General features: G+C 38.6%; 1 protein-coding gene across 1 annotated transcript; it reads left to right on the top strand.

Moving 5' to 3' along the window:
• Positions 1-5,600: 5,600 nt before the first annotated feature.
• LOC112202894 (disease resistance protein RUN1-like) lies at positions 5,601-6,068 on the top strand. Its single transcript, XM_024343950.1, has one exon. It carries the CDS (start codon positions 5,601-5,603, stop codon positions 6,066-6,068), a length of 468 nt encoding a protein of 155 aa, XP_024199718.1.
• The last annotated feature ends 12,592 nt before the right edge of the window (positions 6,069-18,660 follow it).

Genomic DNA, 18,660 nt, shown 5'->3' with positions numbered 1-18,660 from the left:
CAAGGCACGTGTTGGAGAAATTGAGCCAATGTCAGTGGCTCAAGCTATATATTGTCGATAAGCTCGAAATATATATTTGGAGGCTAAATAAAGCCTACTATGGAAGCATGGAAGCATGGAAGCATGGAAGCATGGAAGCATGAAAAGTCAACTTTAGCACATTTTCCTACTTCGGCTAGGAGAAACCGAGCTAAACAAGGAAGGAGGGGCGGCAGACTAACCAAATGAAATCGAAATGTGCTGAAACTTTCCAGATTAATACTAGACATCCCAAGGATAATTTCTTATGAAGAGTGCCAGAGTTAAATTTAAGTGAAAAGCCTTCAAACAATCAGCCCAATTTTCTACAGAAGCAAAACTGGAAAACTGGACCTGTAAGAGGTCCAGCAGCATTTCCGGCCCAACCACATGGACTAAAAATCTGAAAATTTGTCAGGATGATCTACACTCATAGTGGAACATTTCATATAATGAAGTCGAAGGCATATAATGAAGTCTTGTTGGAGAAATAATTTGATCAAGAGAAGTTGGCGACAGTTGGCGACAAAGCCGATCTTGGGACACCGTCATCTTCCAAATTACAATTGGAGATCATGTCTCGTCAACCAACAAAGATACTTGGGGGGCAAGAATACCCCTCTCACGAGCCAAATTCCTCCAAATTCTTCAACGAGAATTTGATACAAGCTCTCACAGGAGGGATTTTTACCCTACAAATTTTGATACATCGGAGCTTGGAGTGAAGCATAGATGGCCTCCCCCGTGGCCTTCTGGAGGTTAGCCAAATATAGTGCTGCTAACTTCTTTCTTTGTTTTTAAATTTCCTGTCAATTTTCAGTTTTCATTTTTTTTCCGTCATTTGTGAATCATAACGGAATAGGTGAAGTCTCTTTTGTTAATATTAGCCTAAACTCCTTATTGGTGCCCAGTTCAGGTCCCTTAAGGTTAAGGGAGGCTTTTATTAACACTTGTTGAACTGTCTTCACACTTATGACCTTTCTCATCTTAGTAAGTATAGCCTATGTGAAATGGTGTCTAGAAAGGGGACAACGTTCATGACAGGTTCTTGAATCCAGAAGTGTGTGCAAATGGGCCTAAACCACTATATGTGGGAGCAGCTCATGCCAAAATGAATTCTGCCTCTCTTGTTCGCCCTCCCCCACCTGGCCATTTCAGTAAGGTTGCCCAAAGGATTTGAAAGAAAATTTGTGTCTAGACGACTATACTTGGGCCGCATGTCTAAACCTTGATTCACAATGTATTAAAAAAAAAATACAAAAATACAAAAAGAGTTTCAAATTTGTGCGTCGCGGAGGATGCAAAAAATTGTGTTCTTGCCTAATAGTGGCTGGAACTTGCTAATATACTTAAGAGGCCATTGGTCTGGGCACATATACAAGAGGCATTTAATATGCCTAGTATGGTATTAGCAGTGGAGGAGGTCAAATCAATATTTTTGCCAATAATTGTGGCGAAAACTGGGTTACGAATTGTTGGCAGCGAAGTGGTTTTAATTACATGGCCTCGCAAAGGATGGTTCGCAAAGGAAGACTGGCGATTAATATACGCTCACTATATATAATTAAGAGGGAGAGAGGCCACTGTTCAAGTAATTTTAGTCAAGCCAATACAAGTGGCTTTGGAGCAACAACATTATAAGAGCAGTGCTGATTTAAGACCTCTTTAGTCAAGACGAGGACCTTTGACTTCGAGGTCTGGGGGGCAATGTTTGGACCCAAAATGAATATTTTGGTCCGACAAGGCACGTGTTGGAGAAATTGAGCCAATGCCAGTGGCTCAAACTATATATTGTCGACAAGTTTGAAATATATTATTTAGAGGTTAAATAAAGCCTACTATGGAGAATTATGCGAGCTGTAAGTGTTTGGACCCAAAATGAATATTTTGGTCTGACAAGGCACGTGTTGGAGAAATTGAGCCAATGTCAGTGGCTCAAGCTATATATTGTCGACAAGCTCGAAATATATATTTGGAGGCTAAATAAAGCCTACTATGGAAGCATGGAAGCATGGAAGCATGAAAAGTCAACTTTAGCACATTTTCCTACTTCGGCTAGGAGAAACCGAGCTAAACAAGGAAGGAGGGGCGGCAGACTAACAAAATGAAATCTAAATGTGCTGAAACTTTTCAGATTAATACTAGACATCCCAAGGATCATTTCTTATGCAGAGTGCCAGAGTTAAATTTAAGTGGAAAGCCTTCAAACAATCAGCCCAATTTTCTACAGAAGCAAAACTGGAAAACTGGACCTGTAAGAGGTCCAGCAGCATTTCCGGCCCAACCACATGGACTAAAAATCTGAAAATTTGTCAGGATGATCTACACTCATAGTGGAACATTTCATATAATGAAGTCGAAGGCATATAATGAAGTCTTGTTGGAGAAATAATTTGATCAAGAGAAGTTGGCGACAGTTGGCGACAAAGCCGATCTTGGGACACCGTCATCTTCCAAATTACAATTGGAGATCATGTCTCGTCAACCAACAAAGATACTTGGGGGGCAAGAATACCCCTCTCACGAGCCAAATTCCTCCAAATTCTTCAACGAGAATTTGATACAAGCTCTCACAGGAGGGATTTTTACCCTACAAATTTTGATACATCGGAGCTTGGAGTGAAGCATAGATGGCCTCCCCCGTGGCCTTCTGGAGGTTAGCCAAATATAGTGCTGCTAACTTCTTTCTTTGTTTTTAAATTTCCTGTCAATTTTCAGTTTTCATTTTTTTTTCGTCATTTGTGAATCATAACGGAATAGGTGAAGTCTCTTTTGTTAATATTAGCCTAAACTCCTTATTGGTGCCCAGTTCAGGTCCCTTAAGGTTAAGGGAGGCTTTTATTAACACTTGTTGAACTGTCTTCACACTTATGACCTTTCTCATCTTAGTAAGTATAGCCTATGTGAAATGGTGTCTAGAAAGGGGACAACGTTCATGACAGGTTCTTGAATCCAGAAGTGCGTGCAAATGGGCCTAAACCACTATATGTGGGAGCAGCTCATGCCAAAATGAATTCTGCCTCTCTTGTTCGCCCTCCCCCACCTGGCCATTTCAGTAAGGTTGCCCAAAGGATTTGAAAGAAAATTTGTGTCTAGACGACTATACTTGGGCCGCATGTCTAAACCTTGATTCACAATGTATTAAAAAAAAAAAATACAAAAATACAAAAAGAGTTTCAAATTTGTGCGTCGCGGAGGATGCAAAAAATTGTGTTCTTGCCTAATAGTGGCTGGAACTTGCTAATATACTTAAGAGGCCATTGGTCTGGGCACATATACAAGAGGCATTTAATATGCCTAGTATGGTATTAGCAGTGGAGGAGGTCAAATCAATATTTTTGCCAATAATTGTGGCGAAAACTGGGTTACGAATTGTTGGCAGCGAAGTGGTTTTAATTACATGGCCTCGCAAAGGATGGTTCGCAAAGGAAGACTGGCGATTAATATACGCTCACTATATATAATTAAGAGGGAGAGAGGCCACTGTTCAAGTAATTTTAGTCAAGCCAATACAAGTGGCTTTGGAGCAACAACATTATAAGAGCAGTGCTGATTTAAGACCTCTTTAGTCAAGACGAGGACCTTTGACTTCGAGGTCTGGGGGGCAATGTTTGGACCCAAAATGAATATTTTGGTCTGACAAGGCACGTGTTGGAGAAATTGAGCCAATGCCAGTGGCTCAAACTATATATTGTCGACAAGTTCGAAATATATTATTTAGAGGTTAAATAAAGCCTACTATGGAGAATTATGCGAGCTGTAAGTGTTTGGACCCAAAATGAATATTTTGGTCTGACAAGGCACGTGTTGGAGAAATTGAGCCAATGTCAGTGGCTCAAGCTATATATTGTCGACAAGCTCGAAATATATATTTGGAGGCTAAATAAAACCTACTATGGAAGCATGGAAGCATGGAAGCATGAAAAGTCAACTTTAGCACATTTTCCTACTTCGGCTAGGAGAAACCGAGCTAAACAAGGAAGGAGGGGCGGCAGACTAACAAAATGAAATCTAAATGTGCTGAAACTTTCCAGATTAATACTAGACATCCCAAGGATCATTTTATACAGAGTGCCAGAGTTAAATTTAAGTGGAAAGCCTTCAAACAATCAGCCCAATTTTCTACAGAAGCAAAACTGGAAAACTGGACCTGTAAGAGGTCCAGCAGCATTTCCGGCCCAACCACATGGAATAAAAATCTGAAAATTTGTCAGGATGATCTACACTCATAGTGGAACATTTCATATGAAGAAGTCGAAGGCATATAATGAAGTCTTGTTGGAGAAATAATTGAAGGAATAAAGGGGCAGAAACTGACCTAAAAACAGCTCAATATTCACATGTTCATGTTTCCTACCCACATGAAGAAAGCTAGATGCTTTTCTCTTTTTCCTTGGATATATTTTTCTTCTACAATCTCTTTAATAGATCATCACCACTTCCATGTTGCTGCACCTTCATGCTTTGCTTTCATTTCATCTTTTCTCTATCTTTTCCATATTTTACAAATGAACTTAGATCTACTTTCATTATTTTTCTTCCACTCATCATTTCACTCTTCTTTTTCTTCCCTATATAAACACCTTCTCCTCTCATTCTAAGACACACATTCACAACATCAAAACATCTCTAAGATGATCTAAGTTCTCTCTAGAGCAACCTCTCTAAGAGCTACTCCTCTCTTTCTCTTTCTTTTAGCGGTGATCACACTCCTAGTCCTAGTCTTCTCAGAAGCCGACTTTCAGTGCCACCAAACCCTCTGTCAACGTACTTCGGTCCTAGTCTCCTCGGGAGCCGACTGTAGTGCCGCGACCACAACGGTTACAGAACCAGCCAAGCAAGGGTAACGCCCTAGCAACCCAGCCAAGCTAAAGTCACGCTTTAGCAAGTTCTCCTCACTTCCCGGTGGTTCTCGCTCTGCTCGATCTACAACATCGAGTATCGATTTGGTGATTTTCAAGAAGCTTAGCAAAAGTCCTCACCACGAGGCACAAAGAATCCCACGACGAGGTTGGTGCTCTCCTTGTCCTCAATCGCTTGATAGAAGTCAGGTCAAGGGACACCCCCGACGACCGCACCCGAACGGTGCTGGCACGCCTGCGCAGAAAAGAGACTGTTGACCAGCTGCAACAAATTCTGGAGCCAAACACTACTCATAGTTTTATAAGGCACACTAAGTCAATTTTCCTTCAACATAACCTATTATTTTAAATGCAATCTCCTCCATAGAGGATACACAATTTCCTTGTTCCAACAGAACTTTCGGTTCCATCAAGCATCAAAGTAATGTTTTCCAAGTCTTCTAAGTCATCGCCACTGAAAACAAAAAAAAAGGAGTCTTCCAAGTCCAAGTCAAAAAGAAAAAGTGAAAGTAGAAGATGCTTTGCAAGTGCGCCTAGTGAGTGCTTGGTACAGTAAAAGAGAAAGTTGCAAAGAATATATGCTGCTTGGCAAGTGCACCTCGATTGGGAAAAAATAAACTACATACTTGGAGAGTTGAGACCGACAAGGCGACAATACAAAAGCACTCTAAGAAGGCCACATTCAACAGATCGAGCAAGGCAAAGAAGGAAAAGCAAAATATGGCTTCTCTGACCAATGAAGCAGCAGTCAGTTCTTCATCTTCTTCTCTCCCACGTTCTTCTACCAATCACCAAAATCATTACACATACGAGGTGTTCCTGAGTTTTCGAGGTGGGGATACGCGCTTTAATTTTACAGATCATTTGCACACGGCTTTGTGTCAGAAGGGAATTGAGACATTTAGAGATGATAAGCTTAGCAGAGGAGACGACATACCACAAGAGCTCCTCAAAGCAATTGTGGAGTCCAAAGTTTCTATCATCGTCTTCTCTCAAAACTATGCTTCGTCGAGGTGGTGCTTAGATGAACTAGTCAAGATACTTGAATGCAGAAAATTAAAAGGACAAGAGGTTAGAGCAGTTTTCTACAAGGTGGAGCCCTCAGATGTACTACACCAAAGAGGCCCCTTCGGTGACGCATTTGCTATGCTTGATCAAAGCAAATACAAGGATAACATAGGCAAATAGAAGGCAGCTCGTAAGGAAGCAGCAGATTTGTCTGGATGGCCTTTCAAGGATGGCGAGTATGTCTTTAACCCTTCCACTAGCTATTTAATTATATATATTTTTGAAGTATATGATTTTGTATATATGCTTTTAAATTCATAGGTACGAGGGTAAATTTACACTACACCAAAAAGGTTAACAGACAACACTTTTTGCACAACGAAAAAAAAAAAAGTGTTGTGTGATGAAGAAAAGTGAATCACACAACATGTTTACTAAACTTCAGTTGTATAAGGAGGTTAAAATTCTGAAGTTTTTTTTTAGAAGGTCATTGCACAACGGTTACAAGAATAATCTGTTGTGTGAATCATAAAAAAATTAGCGGCAGATTTCCCTCCTAGATCGACTCAAATTTGGCTCCAAATTGGTACTACATGGTACAACAGTATAGTTATATCTGTTGTCTGAGAGTAGCATGCAAAACATTCATACAACGGTTTTTTACTTTCTGTTGTCTGATAAAGTGGGAAATATTTGCATCTGCCTTTATTTGGCCCAAAATGACACTGAAGCCCCCCAACAATTAACCTCCAAGTTTTGATTGAAATATAGCACCAGATTGATGATCCCACAACCAACTGAGTTGTTTCTGTTGTGTAAATGAGCATTGCCTAGCATGTTACTTTGGTTGCATATTATAGCGGGAACTTTTCCCTCTTCAGAACCTTAGATGAGGTTTAATTTGTTCACTATCAGACAACAAAACTTCGTCTTTATGTTGTCTGATTCATAAAGCAAAAATTAAAATCCCGTCTTTGACAACTTAATTAGCTAGGTCTATTGAATTTGCTGTCTCCCCGCTAACACTTTGTCAAAACAGCTGTTTCCTCAACTCGTCGAGCAGCTCTGTTCTCAACATCATCAAAAAACCATCAATCTCTCATCAAAACACCACCCTGTTTATCAAAACACATCTCTATTAGGGCTCGACTACACTCATCCGTCACTGGACTCATCGGTTATGATTTCAATCCATCTTCTTGTTCGTGTCTATCTCTCAAAAGCCAACCCATTTCCTCTCCCATCTCCCCTGACCTGCAAACTAAAAAGGAAGAAGCTCGAAGTTTTGATTCTAATTAGCAACATCACCACGAAGGTAATTCCCTTTTCTCCTTCTCTAGATTTGGTCTCTTCGCCCCATTCTTCCATGTTTGGATTTTCTGATTTTGATTTTAGGGTTTTTTTTCGTTTTCCATATCAGAAAGAGACGTTCTTCATTCCTCTCTTCAATTGAACTACTTTTGGTGAGGAAAAGAGAAAGCTTTCTTGATTTTCGATCTTTCATATTAATTTCTCTTTCAGTTTGGGGTTTCATAAGTGGTTTCTGAATGGGGTTTTGATTCGAGTTCCAAAAGGTGGAACGGTTCAGATCATTGTCGTCGTCCACCTCCAGCAGCTCTCACTACCTCTCCAAGTGCCTCCTCTAAGGCACTGTCGTTCTCCAGATCCTCTACAGTCACATTCGCTTCCCCAACTCGGACCACGTCGTTTTCAGTAAGGTCCACTCACACACACACACACACACAAACAGACACCCCTTTTGTTTTCAGCACTAGGTCAATCTCTTCTCATTTTAGTTCTGATTTTGGTGGAATTAGAAACATAGATGATCTGATATGTGATTTTTTGACATTTCAGGAGAAATCGATAGAATTGGTGATAATTGGTGAAGTTGGGGGATGGTACAGTCTATATGTGAGCAGCCTGTGTTTGGTACCATTAAAGACATTGCCGTCCTACCATGGAATTACAGATTCCAAACTCGAAACCGCCAGGTTTGTAGTTTAATTCAACAAGTTTCACCATTTTGTTTCATGAATTAACTAAATTGTATTACATTGAGTAAAATTAATTTTGATTGTAAATGCTGGGCAAGGATCTTTTGATGGTTGTATCTTATTCTGGGAAGCTCTCGGTTCTTTCTTTGTGCAATGAAATGCACAGGTGTATTTGTTCAATTTTCGTATTAGTTACTTGTTCATGAGCTGTAACAATAGAACCAATAGTTTAAAATGTAAGCATTTGCAGAGTCCCGAATATATGCTAAATGGGTACTTATTTTATGCTCTCTGTGTGCCTGATTTGTGCCCCATTTGCACTTTCTCTGTCTGTTATGGAGGACATTGATGCATCACTAATGAGAAGATAATGCTGAAAAGAGACTTTGGAAGTTCGTGCTGACATGCATACGGAGGCATCTGTCCATGATTGTTTCTTGGGGAAGGAAATGTTTCTCTGTTGAGTGCAAGCATTGGAGCAAGTACCCCTTTTCGACTTGTGCAATGCATATTTGCAGTTCTTATGGTATGGCCTGCGCTCAATTTCCATGTCCTTCATTGAGAGGCTTCCTTCAAACACACACTGGAACACCATACCAGTAACTCTCAAGGTAGTCAGTCTCTTCTATTCTTCTCTTTTGAATCTCATGCTATTGTGTTTGTGTGATTGAGGTAGTGAGCAGTGTAAATGTTTGTGTATGGGTGAGTGTTTGAGTGTGTTGATACTTGTGTATGCTTTCTAAATCATTTATATAGTGTTTTGAGCGTGTTGATTTTTTTTTTTCATGACTTTTGAGCGTGTTGATACTTGTACTAATGTTTTAGGCTTTTAGTTAGCTTAGGTTATCCGTGGAGTCGTAATTTACCAAACAAACTAGTAAGAAGCAAACTTAGAAGAGTCCCCAAAATTCTACTATTAAGAATCCTACACGTTTCGTTTTATGCAACTAACTGACAAGGGTCTCGGTCAAGCATCTGTTTTCCTTACTGAAGTAAGTAGTAAGTAACACTTACTACGTCTCTTGAGAATGCTTTCATTATTATATTAGTTTGCACCAAAAATTCTGGATCTTTGGTTTTGACTACTACTTTGTTTCTTCAAGTTTTTCAAAGTTCTTGCATTGCATACCCTTTTCCATTTTTATGAAGAGAAACTCTGAATAATCTGTTTTAAGGGAATTTCATTGAACTTTTGCAATTTATACTTCTAGCACATATATGTGTGCTGAAGAAGTAGGACTGCTGAGGGCCTTAGGGTTGACTTTTGAGCTTGTTAAGTTTATATCCATATCCTCTTATAGCTTCATAGAACATACAAGTGTGTCACTTCAGACATAGCATGTTTTAATGCAGCTTTCGTCCTCACTCTTTTTCTTTTTTCCAAGTAATTAAGCTGTCACTATACCCAGATTAGCCACAAACAGAAGTTTTAGATCAAAGTAACTCAATCCATGGTCTGATCAATTACATGCTTAGCCGCAATGCTTGTTATATTAACTAGCTATAAGCCTGGTCGATAGTGAATTCAGGTATTTTTGCCTAGTAGTCATTCTCCATGTAACTCAATCCGGGTATTTAGTGCCCATCTTACATTTACATGTATTATAAGAGTGCTAAAACTATCTCAATTACTCTGTCTCATGCTATTATCGTTGTCTGCCATTTTGGGAATGATATTTCAAACATATCGTACAAAATACAAAACAAAGGTAAAACATAAGGAAAAAAAAAATACTCTATCAAAGAGTCATCAAAATAGTCTACCTTCTCCAGTTTGAAAGTCTGATTGAGATATAGGGAGAAGAAAAAGGTATATTTCGTCATTGCTACCATGGTTGAAAATAAAATTCTTTAGAAAAATGATGTTAATGAGTAGATTGTACCTTGTAGAATGTAATCAAGAAGGAAATTGACTGAGGAAGGGTAGGATACGCAATTCTGAACTCAGACAGTGACTCTTAGGTTTTTATAAGTCTGTTGTATGCAGCTGCAGTTGTATTATAGAATAGAAACGTGACAATATTTACAGGAAACTGAGTAACTGTTTGAACCTATATTTGGCAAGGCCCACGTAGCAGATAGGTGGGCCCGGCCCGCAAGGCCTAATGAAGGACCGTGGGTAATAAAGACCGCGGCCAATTAGCCGCGGCACATTAAAGATTTACAAAGTTGGCTAATTAGCCGCGGCACATTAAAGATTTACAAAGTTGATTCTCAATTAGCCGCGGCACATTAAATATTTATTGTAAAATTTATGACCAAAGATAACATGTGCAGAGAGCCATTATTAGATTAGAAGAGACCAAATGAATCACAAGGCGTAATGAATAACCGCGGCTAATTAGCCACGGCACATAAAAGAGATTGCTTGTCAGGAGAGACGTTACCAAAGTTTGGGGGCAATTAACTTGAATGAGCATCAGGAGATGTTATTGTCTATCATCAGGTACAAGACTTGATTGATTGCTCATGAAAGAATCAATCATTGAAAACGTCAAAAATATCACAAACATGAATACTGTTCTATTTGTAATCAAAGCGGTCTTAGTTGTAAAGACTGGGATTGTTTCTTTTCCTTCATTCAGTAGTTTAGCTTCACTATAAAAAGGACCATAGGATTCATTGTTAGAGGTCCTCGACCAAACGCTCTACGCGATTACTCAAATTTTATCTCAATACATTTCAATATTTCAGCAACACTTATCAATCTTTACGTGTTTATCTTATCGCTTTCTTTACTGGTACTTATCTTTCCTGCACTTTCCTTTGTTGCTCTTTACATTCAAGCAGTTTATCTTCCTGCACTTTATTTGCTGCACCTTTACATTCCTGCACTTTACTTTGTCTTTACCTGCACTTTTATTTTCTGTCGTTTACTTTACGTTATTTGCTTTATACAAAATACAAAATCACCAAAAGAATCATCATCACCTCACTTTCGCCTCAATCACTGAGTTACACAGCATGAAGACTGTGGCTAGTTAAGGCCGATCCATGCTAAAGTCCTTGCATTCAAGGCAGAGAGAACCCCGCGGCTGAGATCGATCATTCCTCGGCCTACAATCAACTGATCAAAAGTTAGATCGGCGCAAGATCTACAATCTATAGCAAAACCTCGCTTGGCCTACCGACAGCGAGTTGGCACGCCCGCGCACACGTCACCACTCCAGAAGGACACGTGTAAGCCAAAGAAGCCCTCGGCCCAGTGACACGCGGCCGAGACAATTTTTGAGCGAACATCTTTTGGCACGCCCAGTGGGACCACACTTGGTGAATGAGTTCTTATGAGCCGTATATACACGGCTATGATTTGATAACTGATAAGAATGACCAATGTGATCGACCATGGTCAATTTTATGGTTATGATGGTAGATATAGCTATGTCACGTATCAAAGTTTTGTTGATTTAAATAGCCATGCATCTTGGGATCAACAAAGGCCCACTATACAATCTCAATGTAACTTTAGTAACCAATACAATTATAACCAATATGCTAACAGGAAAACGGCGAGCACGCCGACGGGCACAGAGTCCTGTAATAGCTATGGTCAAATGGTTACAGAATTGTGTATTAATGATGACAATGATATCCATGAAGCACCTTTAACCCAACCGTTCACAGTACAAATATATTGGGAAATTTGCCAAAGGTATTTGTATGATAAGCAACAAATTGAAAAGAATGTACTAAGGCAACTGGAAGAGGCCAAAGATGACTGCCAACTTGGAAAGGATGTCCAAAAGGTGGTAGAAAAGGTATTACAAATTGTACGACAGGGAATTTATGAAATGGAAGACTCGACCAAGAAATTTAGTATGGAGGTTTGGCAGAGGTTTCAAGGAGAGGTTGATGAGTACTTTGAAGATACCCAAATGCCTGAGGAGAAAGGATGTCTCATACTTGAAAATAATCTCCACGAGGAAGAACTATACAACAATCAAATAGAGATTAGGCCACCTACTATTTCTCTACAAGAAGAGAGAAATACGGTAGGCAAAAGGTATGGAGACCCAGAAAACCTCAAGGAAACTAACCATCATATGGTACATGGCACATGTGATGAGTTCGTGCAAACTGATATGGTTGTTAGAGACAAAGCTGACTCAAATGGGTATCAGGCACTAGATCACAATTTTAAAGCAGCAAGAGATATGCTTATTGGGTTGGAAGAAACTAATCACATTGCAGTAAATCATAAGCTTTACTTGATCTAAGAAATCATGCATTTTGACATGATTATTGGACAAAAAGCTAACTTGATCAAGCCAGTTGAATTAAAATTAATTACCATGATTGATCAGATGAGTACGCATGGAGACAATGAGAGTTCGGCTCACATGAAAGCCGAAAAGAAAACAAATCTCAATCATTCGCTTTGGTCAATGAAGATCGGCCTCGAAAAATTTGAAATCCATGCTGAGAATACAAAATGTTCAAAACTTGGGGTGAAACATTGTTGGCCACCTCCATAACGGCACACAAGATTTTTACATTTTTGTTTTCTTGCTTTAGTTTTTGCAAAAAATAAAATAAATGAAAAGTTGTGTTTTTAGGAGCCGTGTAATTGATCGGCAGGCATGACACTGTAAGGCCGAAATATTTCTATGATCACGGCTGGAAAAAATTTGAATGTCATTCGACAATGAGGCCGACTTTGTTTACTAGTTCCTTCACCACTCGGCTTGAGCCGAGGCTCAAGGAATTAGGGAGGGGCTACATATATATCACGAATTCAATCACTAGCAGCGACATAGAAAAGAACAGCAGTTGAAATGCCGCAGCTGGCGAAGGGCCGCAATTAAATAACAGTAACAAACGGTTGAATAGCCACGGGTATCAAATGATCACGGTTAGCAAAGGACCGTAATTTAATGGATCGTGGTTAAATGGTTGAATAGCCGCGGTCATTTGAATTTAATGGATTGTGGTTAAATGGTTGAATAGCCGCAGCTATCAAATGATCGCGGCTAGCAACGGACTGTGGCTAAATGTCAATAATTTAATGAATCGTGGTTAGATGGCCGTGAAGGAGTAAGCTTGAAATCAACAGTTGAATAGCCGCGGCTATCAAATGATCGTGGCTACCAAAGGACTGCAGCTGAATAGACGCCGTTAATAAAGGGTCATGGTTAAATAATTGTCTACTGTGCATATAGAACGTATAAACTATAATCCTTAACTCTTTGGGTGGTACCGGCGAGTTTTTCTAGCTTTTGGCAGTAATGAATGGTTGAATAGCCATGACATAATGAAGAGCCGCGGCAGTGACTGCGGCATGACGAATGTCAACAACGCCTATAATAGAGCGTGTGCCTTGCCAGGAGAATTTTCGAAAAATAATCTTTTAGTCCCTTAACAACTCGGCATCTATGTCGAAGCTCAAGGGACTAGGGGGCTCTGTTTGAACCTATATTTGGCAAGGCCCACGTAGCAAATAGGTGGACCCGGCCCGCAAGGCCTAATGAAGGACTGCAGCTAATGAAAGACCGCGGCCAATTAGCCTCGGCACATTAAATGTTTATTGTAAAATTGATGACCAAAAATAACGCGTGCAAAGGGCCGTTATTAAATCGGTAGAGATTAAATGACCCACAAGTCATAATGAATGACCGCGGCTAATTAGCCGCGGCACATCAAAGAGGTTGATTGTCAGGAGAAACGTTACAGAAGTTTGGGGCAATTTAACTTGAATGAGCATTAGGAGGTGTTATTGCCAATCATCAGTTACAAAACCTGATTGATTGCTCATGATAAAATCAATCATTGATAATGATGTCACAAACATGAATATTGTTCTATTTGTAATCAATGCGGTCTTAACTGTAAAGGCTGAGATTGTTTCTTTTCCTTCATTCAGTAGTTTAGCTTCACTATAAAAAGGACCATAGGATTCATTGTTAGAGGTCCTCGACCAAACGCTATACGTGATTATTCAAATTTTATCTCAATACATTTCAAAAATTCAACAACACTTATCAATCTTTACGTGTTTATCTTATTGCTTTCTTTACTGGTATTTATCTTCCTGCACTTTACTTTGTTGCTCTTTACATTCTTGTTCTTTATCTTCCTGCACTTTATTTGCTACACCTTTACATTCCTGCACTTTCGTTTATGCTATTTATTTGTTGTTATTTACTTTACGTCATTTACTTTATACAAAATCACAAAAAGAATCATCATCACTTCACTTTCACCTCAATCACCGAGTTACGCAACACTGCGGCCAGATAAGGTCGATCTGTGCTAAAGTCCTAGCATTCAAGGCAGAGAGAACCCCGCGACCGAGATCGATCCTTCCTCGGCCACAATCAACTGATCAGAAGTCAGATCAGCGCAAGATCTACAATCTACAACAAAACCTTGCTTGGCCTACCGGCCGCGAGTTGGCACGCCTGCGCACACGTCACCACTCCAGAAGGACACGTGTAAGCCAAAGAAGCCCTCGGCCCAATGACACGCGGCCGAGACAATTTTTTAGCGAACAGTAACATTTACATGGATGTAACTAGAAGAGATTGGCCCACAAGGACGGATTCCTCAAAATTAATAATTGATTTTGAGTTCTAGTATTGGTGCTAGGGCATCAAAATAAGAGACAAAATTTAGCTGGCGCATATATTTAGTTTTAATAGAAATTGAAATGTGTATTTACTATTCATATAAAGATGCATGAATGGCATGAATGAAGGATAGTTTCTTACTGGTAATTGATTGAAAAAGGGCATGATTAAAAGATAGTTACTTTCTGGTAATTGATTAAATGTTTGCAGACTTTTGTGGGTTCATCTCCAGTCTCCACGTACTATTTTTTGAGTTTCCACTATAAAGACCAAATTGGTGGTTTAGATATTTATAAAAATTTGTATTGAATGGGTTGTTTGCCTTGAGTTGAATGACTTGTGATAATCAAGTTTGATGTTTTGATCCTACTATTATGGCTGTTGGTTGTTTAGTGTTTTCGTTGATTGCCTTGATAGATTTTTACTACTTATTGCAATGCAAAGGAGTGGCATTCATGGATTTCTCATACTGTACTTATTTCACAACAGAGATCATTCTTTCAATTTTACTCTTAGCTCTAAAATCATCAACGGTCTGAGTTGAAAGAGAGGGTACGTATGGTCTGAAGTCACCTCCTTTCTACAGCAGGTTGACCAAAATCTGAAGTTCATAATCTTAATGTGAGTTCATTATTCCTCAGGTGATGTGTTATGAAAAGTTGAATAGGAAAAAGATTATTATCTTCTGCCTTATAATTACATTTTCTATTTTTTGGGTGATTGTTAGATTTAGCTTTGTCAAGAACTTGTTTAAAATTTTGTAGTCCCCCTCTCTCATTATTTCTCTATAAGTTGGATGGACAAGTCCAGTGATGAGAATCTGTAGCTGGATTTGGTTATATATTAGTTGAATATATTTGCTAATGCTGTGTGACACAAGACTAATTTGATGAGTACTTGGACAATTATGGACTGTTTGAAATATTAGATTGATTGGGATTTCATAATCAAAAATTGATGTATAGACTACTAAGATACCTGAGGAAAAGAATCAAAATGTTAGTCATTTTTATAAATTTTGATTCTGCTAGTCCATGCAACTTCTAAATTGATATGTGACCCCTAAGTTCTAGTGACTTGGTTCTATTGGCATTTGATTCATCTCAGTTTGCAAGTTGCATTTGAGGGTGTAGAAATTAGTCCTGAAATCTTACTCTTCTGTTTTATAACCTGTTTATGATTTGACCATGATATTAATAACATATGAATCTACTAGACTTTATTATGAAAATTTGTGTCTGTTAGCTGATCGATGCTAGGACAAAGCTCTCTTGGCTTATCAATTATCATCTTAGGAGCGTCGTTGACCACTATTTTATGCTAAACTTATCTTTGATCCCTGCTGTGATTTATTTCCTTACCTGACCCAATATTGGTGGGACTCAGGCTCTTTTGGGTCCTGCTTTCTTTTGTGTCCATACACTTGCTGCTTGTTTGTGTTATTATTGAGTCATCCGTTGATGCATTTGATATGCCTACCTATAGACTCCCCTTTGATTCTTTCTTCTTGATTTTCTTATACCTTCCATTTTGTGTGTTTGATTATAAGTATTTTCCCAAGCCAATCCACTTTATTTTTCAGTTTGTGTGTCACCTATAGAGAAATCTTTATCCTCCAAAAGGTCATGTAAGATACTTTGGACAAATGGTGAATTAGTTGAATTTATAAAGATTCTTCACCTGTGTTTCTTAAGCAAGATATATACCTATTCCTCCAACTCATGCTTTACAAAGAAGTTTTGAAGCCAAAAGTTAAACGAAAAGGATACCAGTGATTAGAATGTCCATGCACTTCCTCATAGACTGTTGCAGTTGGTTGGAATTGGGTTTCTGCTATAATCACTCGCTCCAAACACAAAGTTATCTTAGTATAGTGTCTTCAGTTTTATCTTTGTATGTGTGGGGTGTGTAATCATATGCAATTGTGCATTGTGTACACGCTGGAGCATAATCCTCGTCTACAGATGTGTATGTATAGAACAATACAAGTTTCTTTTTTCTTTTTTTTTGAAATTGTATGTGGCTTAATGTTTTTGTTATGTTTTATTTTGATATTTGTTTATTCATTTATATTTTCTGGTCTATTCTTTTGATATTATCAGATAGAAGCAATAGTGCAAGAAGCTGCTCAAGGAACCATATCTAGCAGTGACGCTCTTAATCTACGATTAGAGAATCAGGTGTGAAAATTTTTGCTCACTAACTCTAATTTCCAGCAAGCTTTGTCTTTGCATTGCATTAACTTTTGTATAAAAGCTTAAGTTGATAAAGTAGGTCTTGTTTTTTCAAAAAAGTGAGGACGAAATAGATAGGAAATTATTTGCCTGCCTGGCCGCCTGTTTTCCAGTTTTACAAACACAAAATAGGAGAAGTACATTTAAGATGACTGTAGTTAGTTGAGCAGGGACTTATCCAATAAGGAAGTTCTCAAAGTGGATTTTTGGTGGTTCAGATATTTATAAAAAGCTCTTGATAGAAACTGAACGCTAGAACTCTAGGTATATATCCACCTTCTGCTCAACTGCGAACTTGTACGGGCGTCAGATGTGGTCTCCCTCATTCCGAAAGAAAAAAGGGTTGATTTGGCCTCCTTAGCTAATTAGTCTAATCAAGTTAGCCTGAGTGATTAGATATAATATGGTGTCTGACATGTATATAACGTATGAGACCAAACAAAAGGCGGCACACAACCCAACAACTGTGTCTTTGATTGAGGACTACTAGACTAGTAGACTAGTAGACTATTAGATTAAAAAGGTCTTGTTTATCCCAACTAAGATTAATATAATGTGCCACTCTCTAAGATTAATGAGGCTGCAGAACTAAAGAAAAGCCAAAAATAAACCTGAATTTGAGACTTTGATCCCTCAGAGTAAAATCAAAGGGATGCACTATTTAATACGCAAAGGTTATTAATCTTGTACATGCATGCTTGATAACTCTGGTGGTCTTTCACTACTACAAAAAGGTCATCAGACGATGGTGGATTTGTGTTGTGTGAAGACCAAGTTCACCGTGGTCTAAGTGAGTGTTGTGCGATTGAAACATCAGACAACGGTGATTTCACCGTTGTGTGATAGTACTTTGCTCAACAGAATACTAGTTTCCGTTGTGTGAATTCTGCGCAGGCATGTGCCTGGCATGGCATGCGCGGGGATGCCGCAGCACAATCAGACAACAGAAAAGGAAATTTGCCGTTGTCTGAGATTCATAACACACAACAGATATAACTCATTCTTTATTGTCTGAGATTCATAACACACGACGGATATAACTCATTCTTTGTTGTCTGAAACTAATAACAGACAACGGATATAACTTATTCTTTGTTGTCTGAGACTAATAACAGACAACGGATATAACTTAATATTTGTTGTTTGAGATAAGTAACACACAACTAAAGTAAAATTATCTCCCTTGTCTGTTGATTACTCAGACAACAGTGATCATTTTATTTCTGTTGTGTGTTATGAATCTCACACAACAGAATTTTGTTTTCTTTTGTTGTTGGTTGTTAGTTCACACAACAACTATATTTGGTTATCCGTTGTGTGAATATTGTAATCAAATTGGGTACCAACCAGTGACTGTTATAGGAGAAGCCTCAATTTTGAACTCTTTTATCATCATACAACACATGGTTTTGTCTTGTGTTGTATGACTTAAACCTTGGACAACTTGGATTGCCTTAACAAATTGTATGAGGTTCTCTCAGACAACATATTCTTTTTATCAACTGCTGTGTAAACATTATAAACCAGTTGTGTGATTATTTGAGGTTGTGTTGTCTGAGCTTGCTTCTCACAACTTCTTGTGAACTGTTGTTTGTTCATTCATTACCTAGCTAGCTAGCTTGGAACAATTTTCCAGAAACAATGCAACATATATTTTACCACAAAAACAGTACATATATTACCAAATGAACAGTACATATAAAGCCACATTGATCCATATAATTAGTGTAACTATATAGTTGCATTTGTCAAGTACAACCAAACATCTAACTAGATAATTAAACTACTAGACAAACAAAGAAAGCATTCCTAGTCGAGTTAGACCGATGCATGAATGAATCAAAAGCTGATAATTGTTTCATGTGATATCTATCAGAACAAGCAAAATCTCATCATGCTTTCCAAAAACATCAGCTAGTGATGGCTCTTACACGTATCTATTAACCACAAACCTAGTCCACTCATTCCTTATCTC

Source organism: Rosa chinensis, chromosome 1, assembly GCF_002994745.2.
Source record: "Rosa chinensis cultivar Old Blush chromosome 1, RchiOBHm-V2, whole genome shotgun sequence".
NCBI lineage: Eukaryota > Viridiplantae > Streptophyta > Magnoliopsida > Rosales > Rosaceae > Rosa > Rosa chinensis.
The sequence above is the reverse complement of the archived record's forward strand: the minus strand, read 5'-3'. Positions and strand labels throughout refer to the sequence as shown.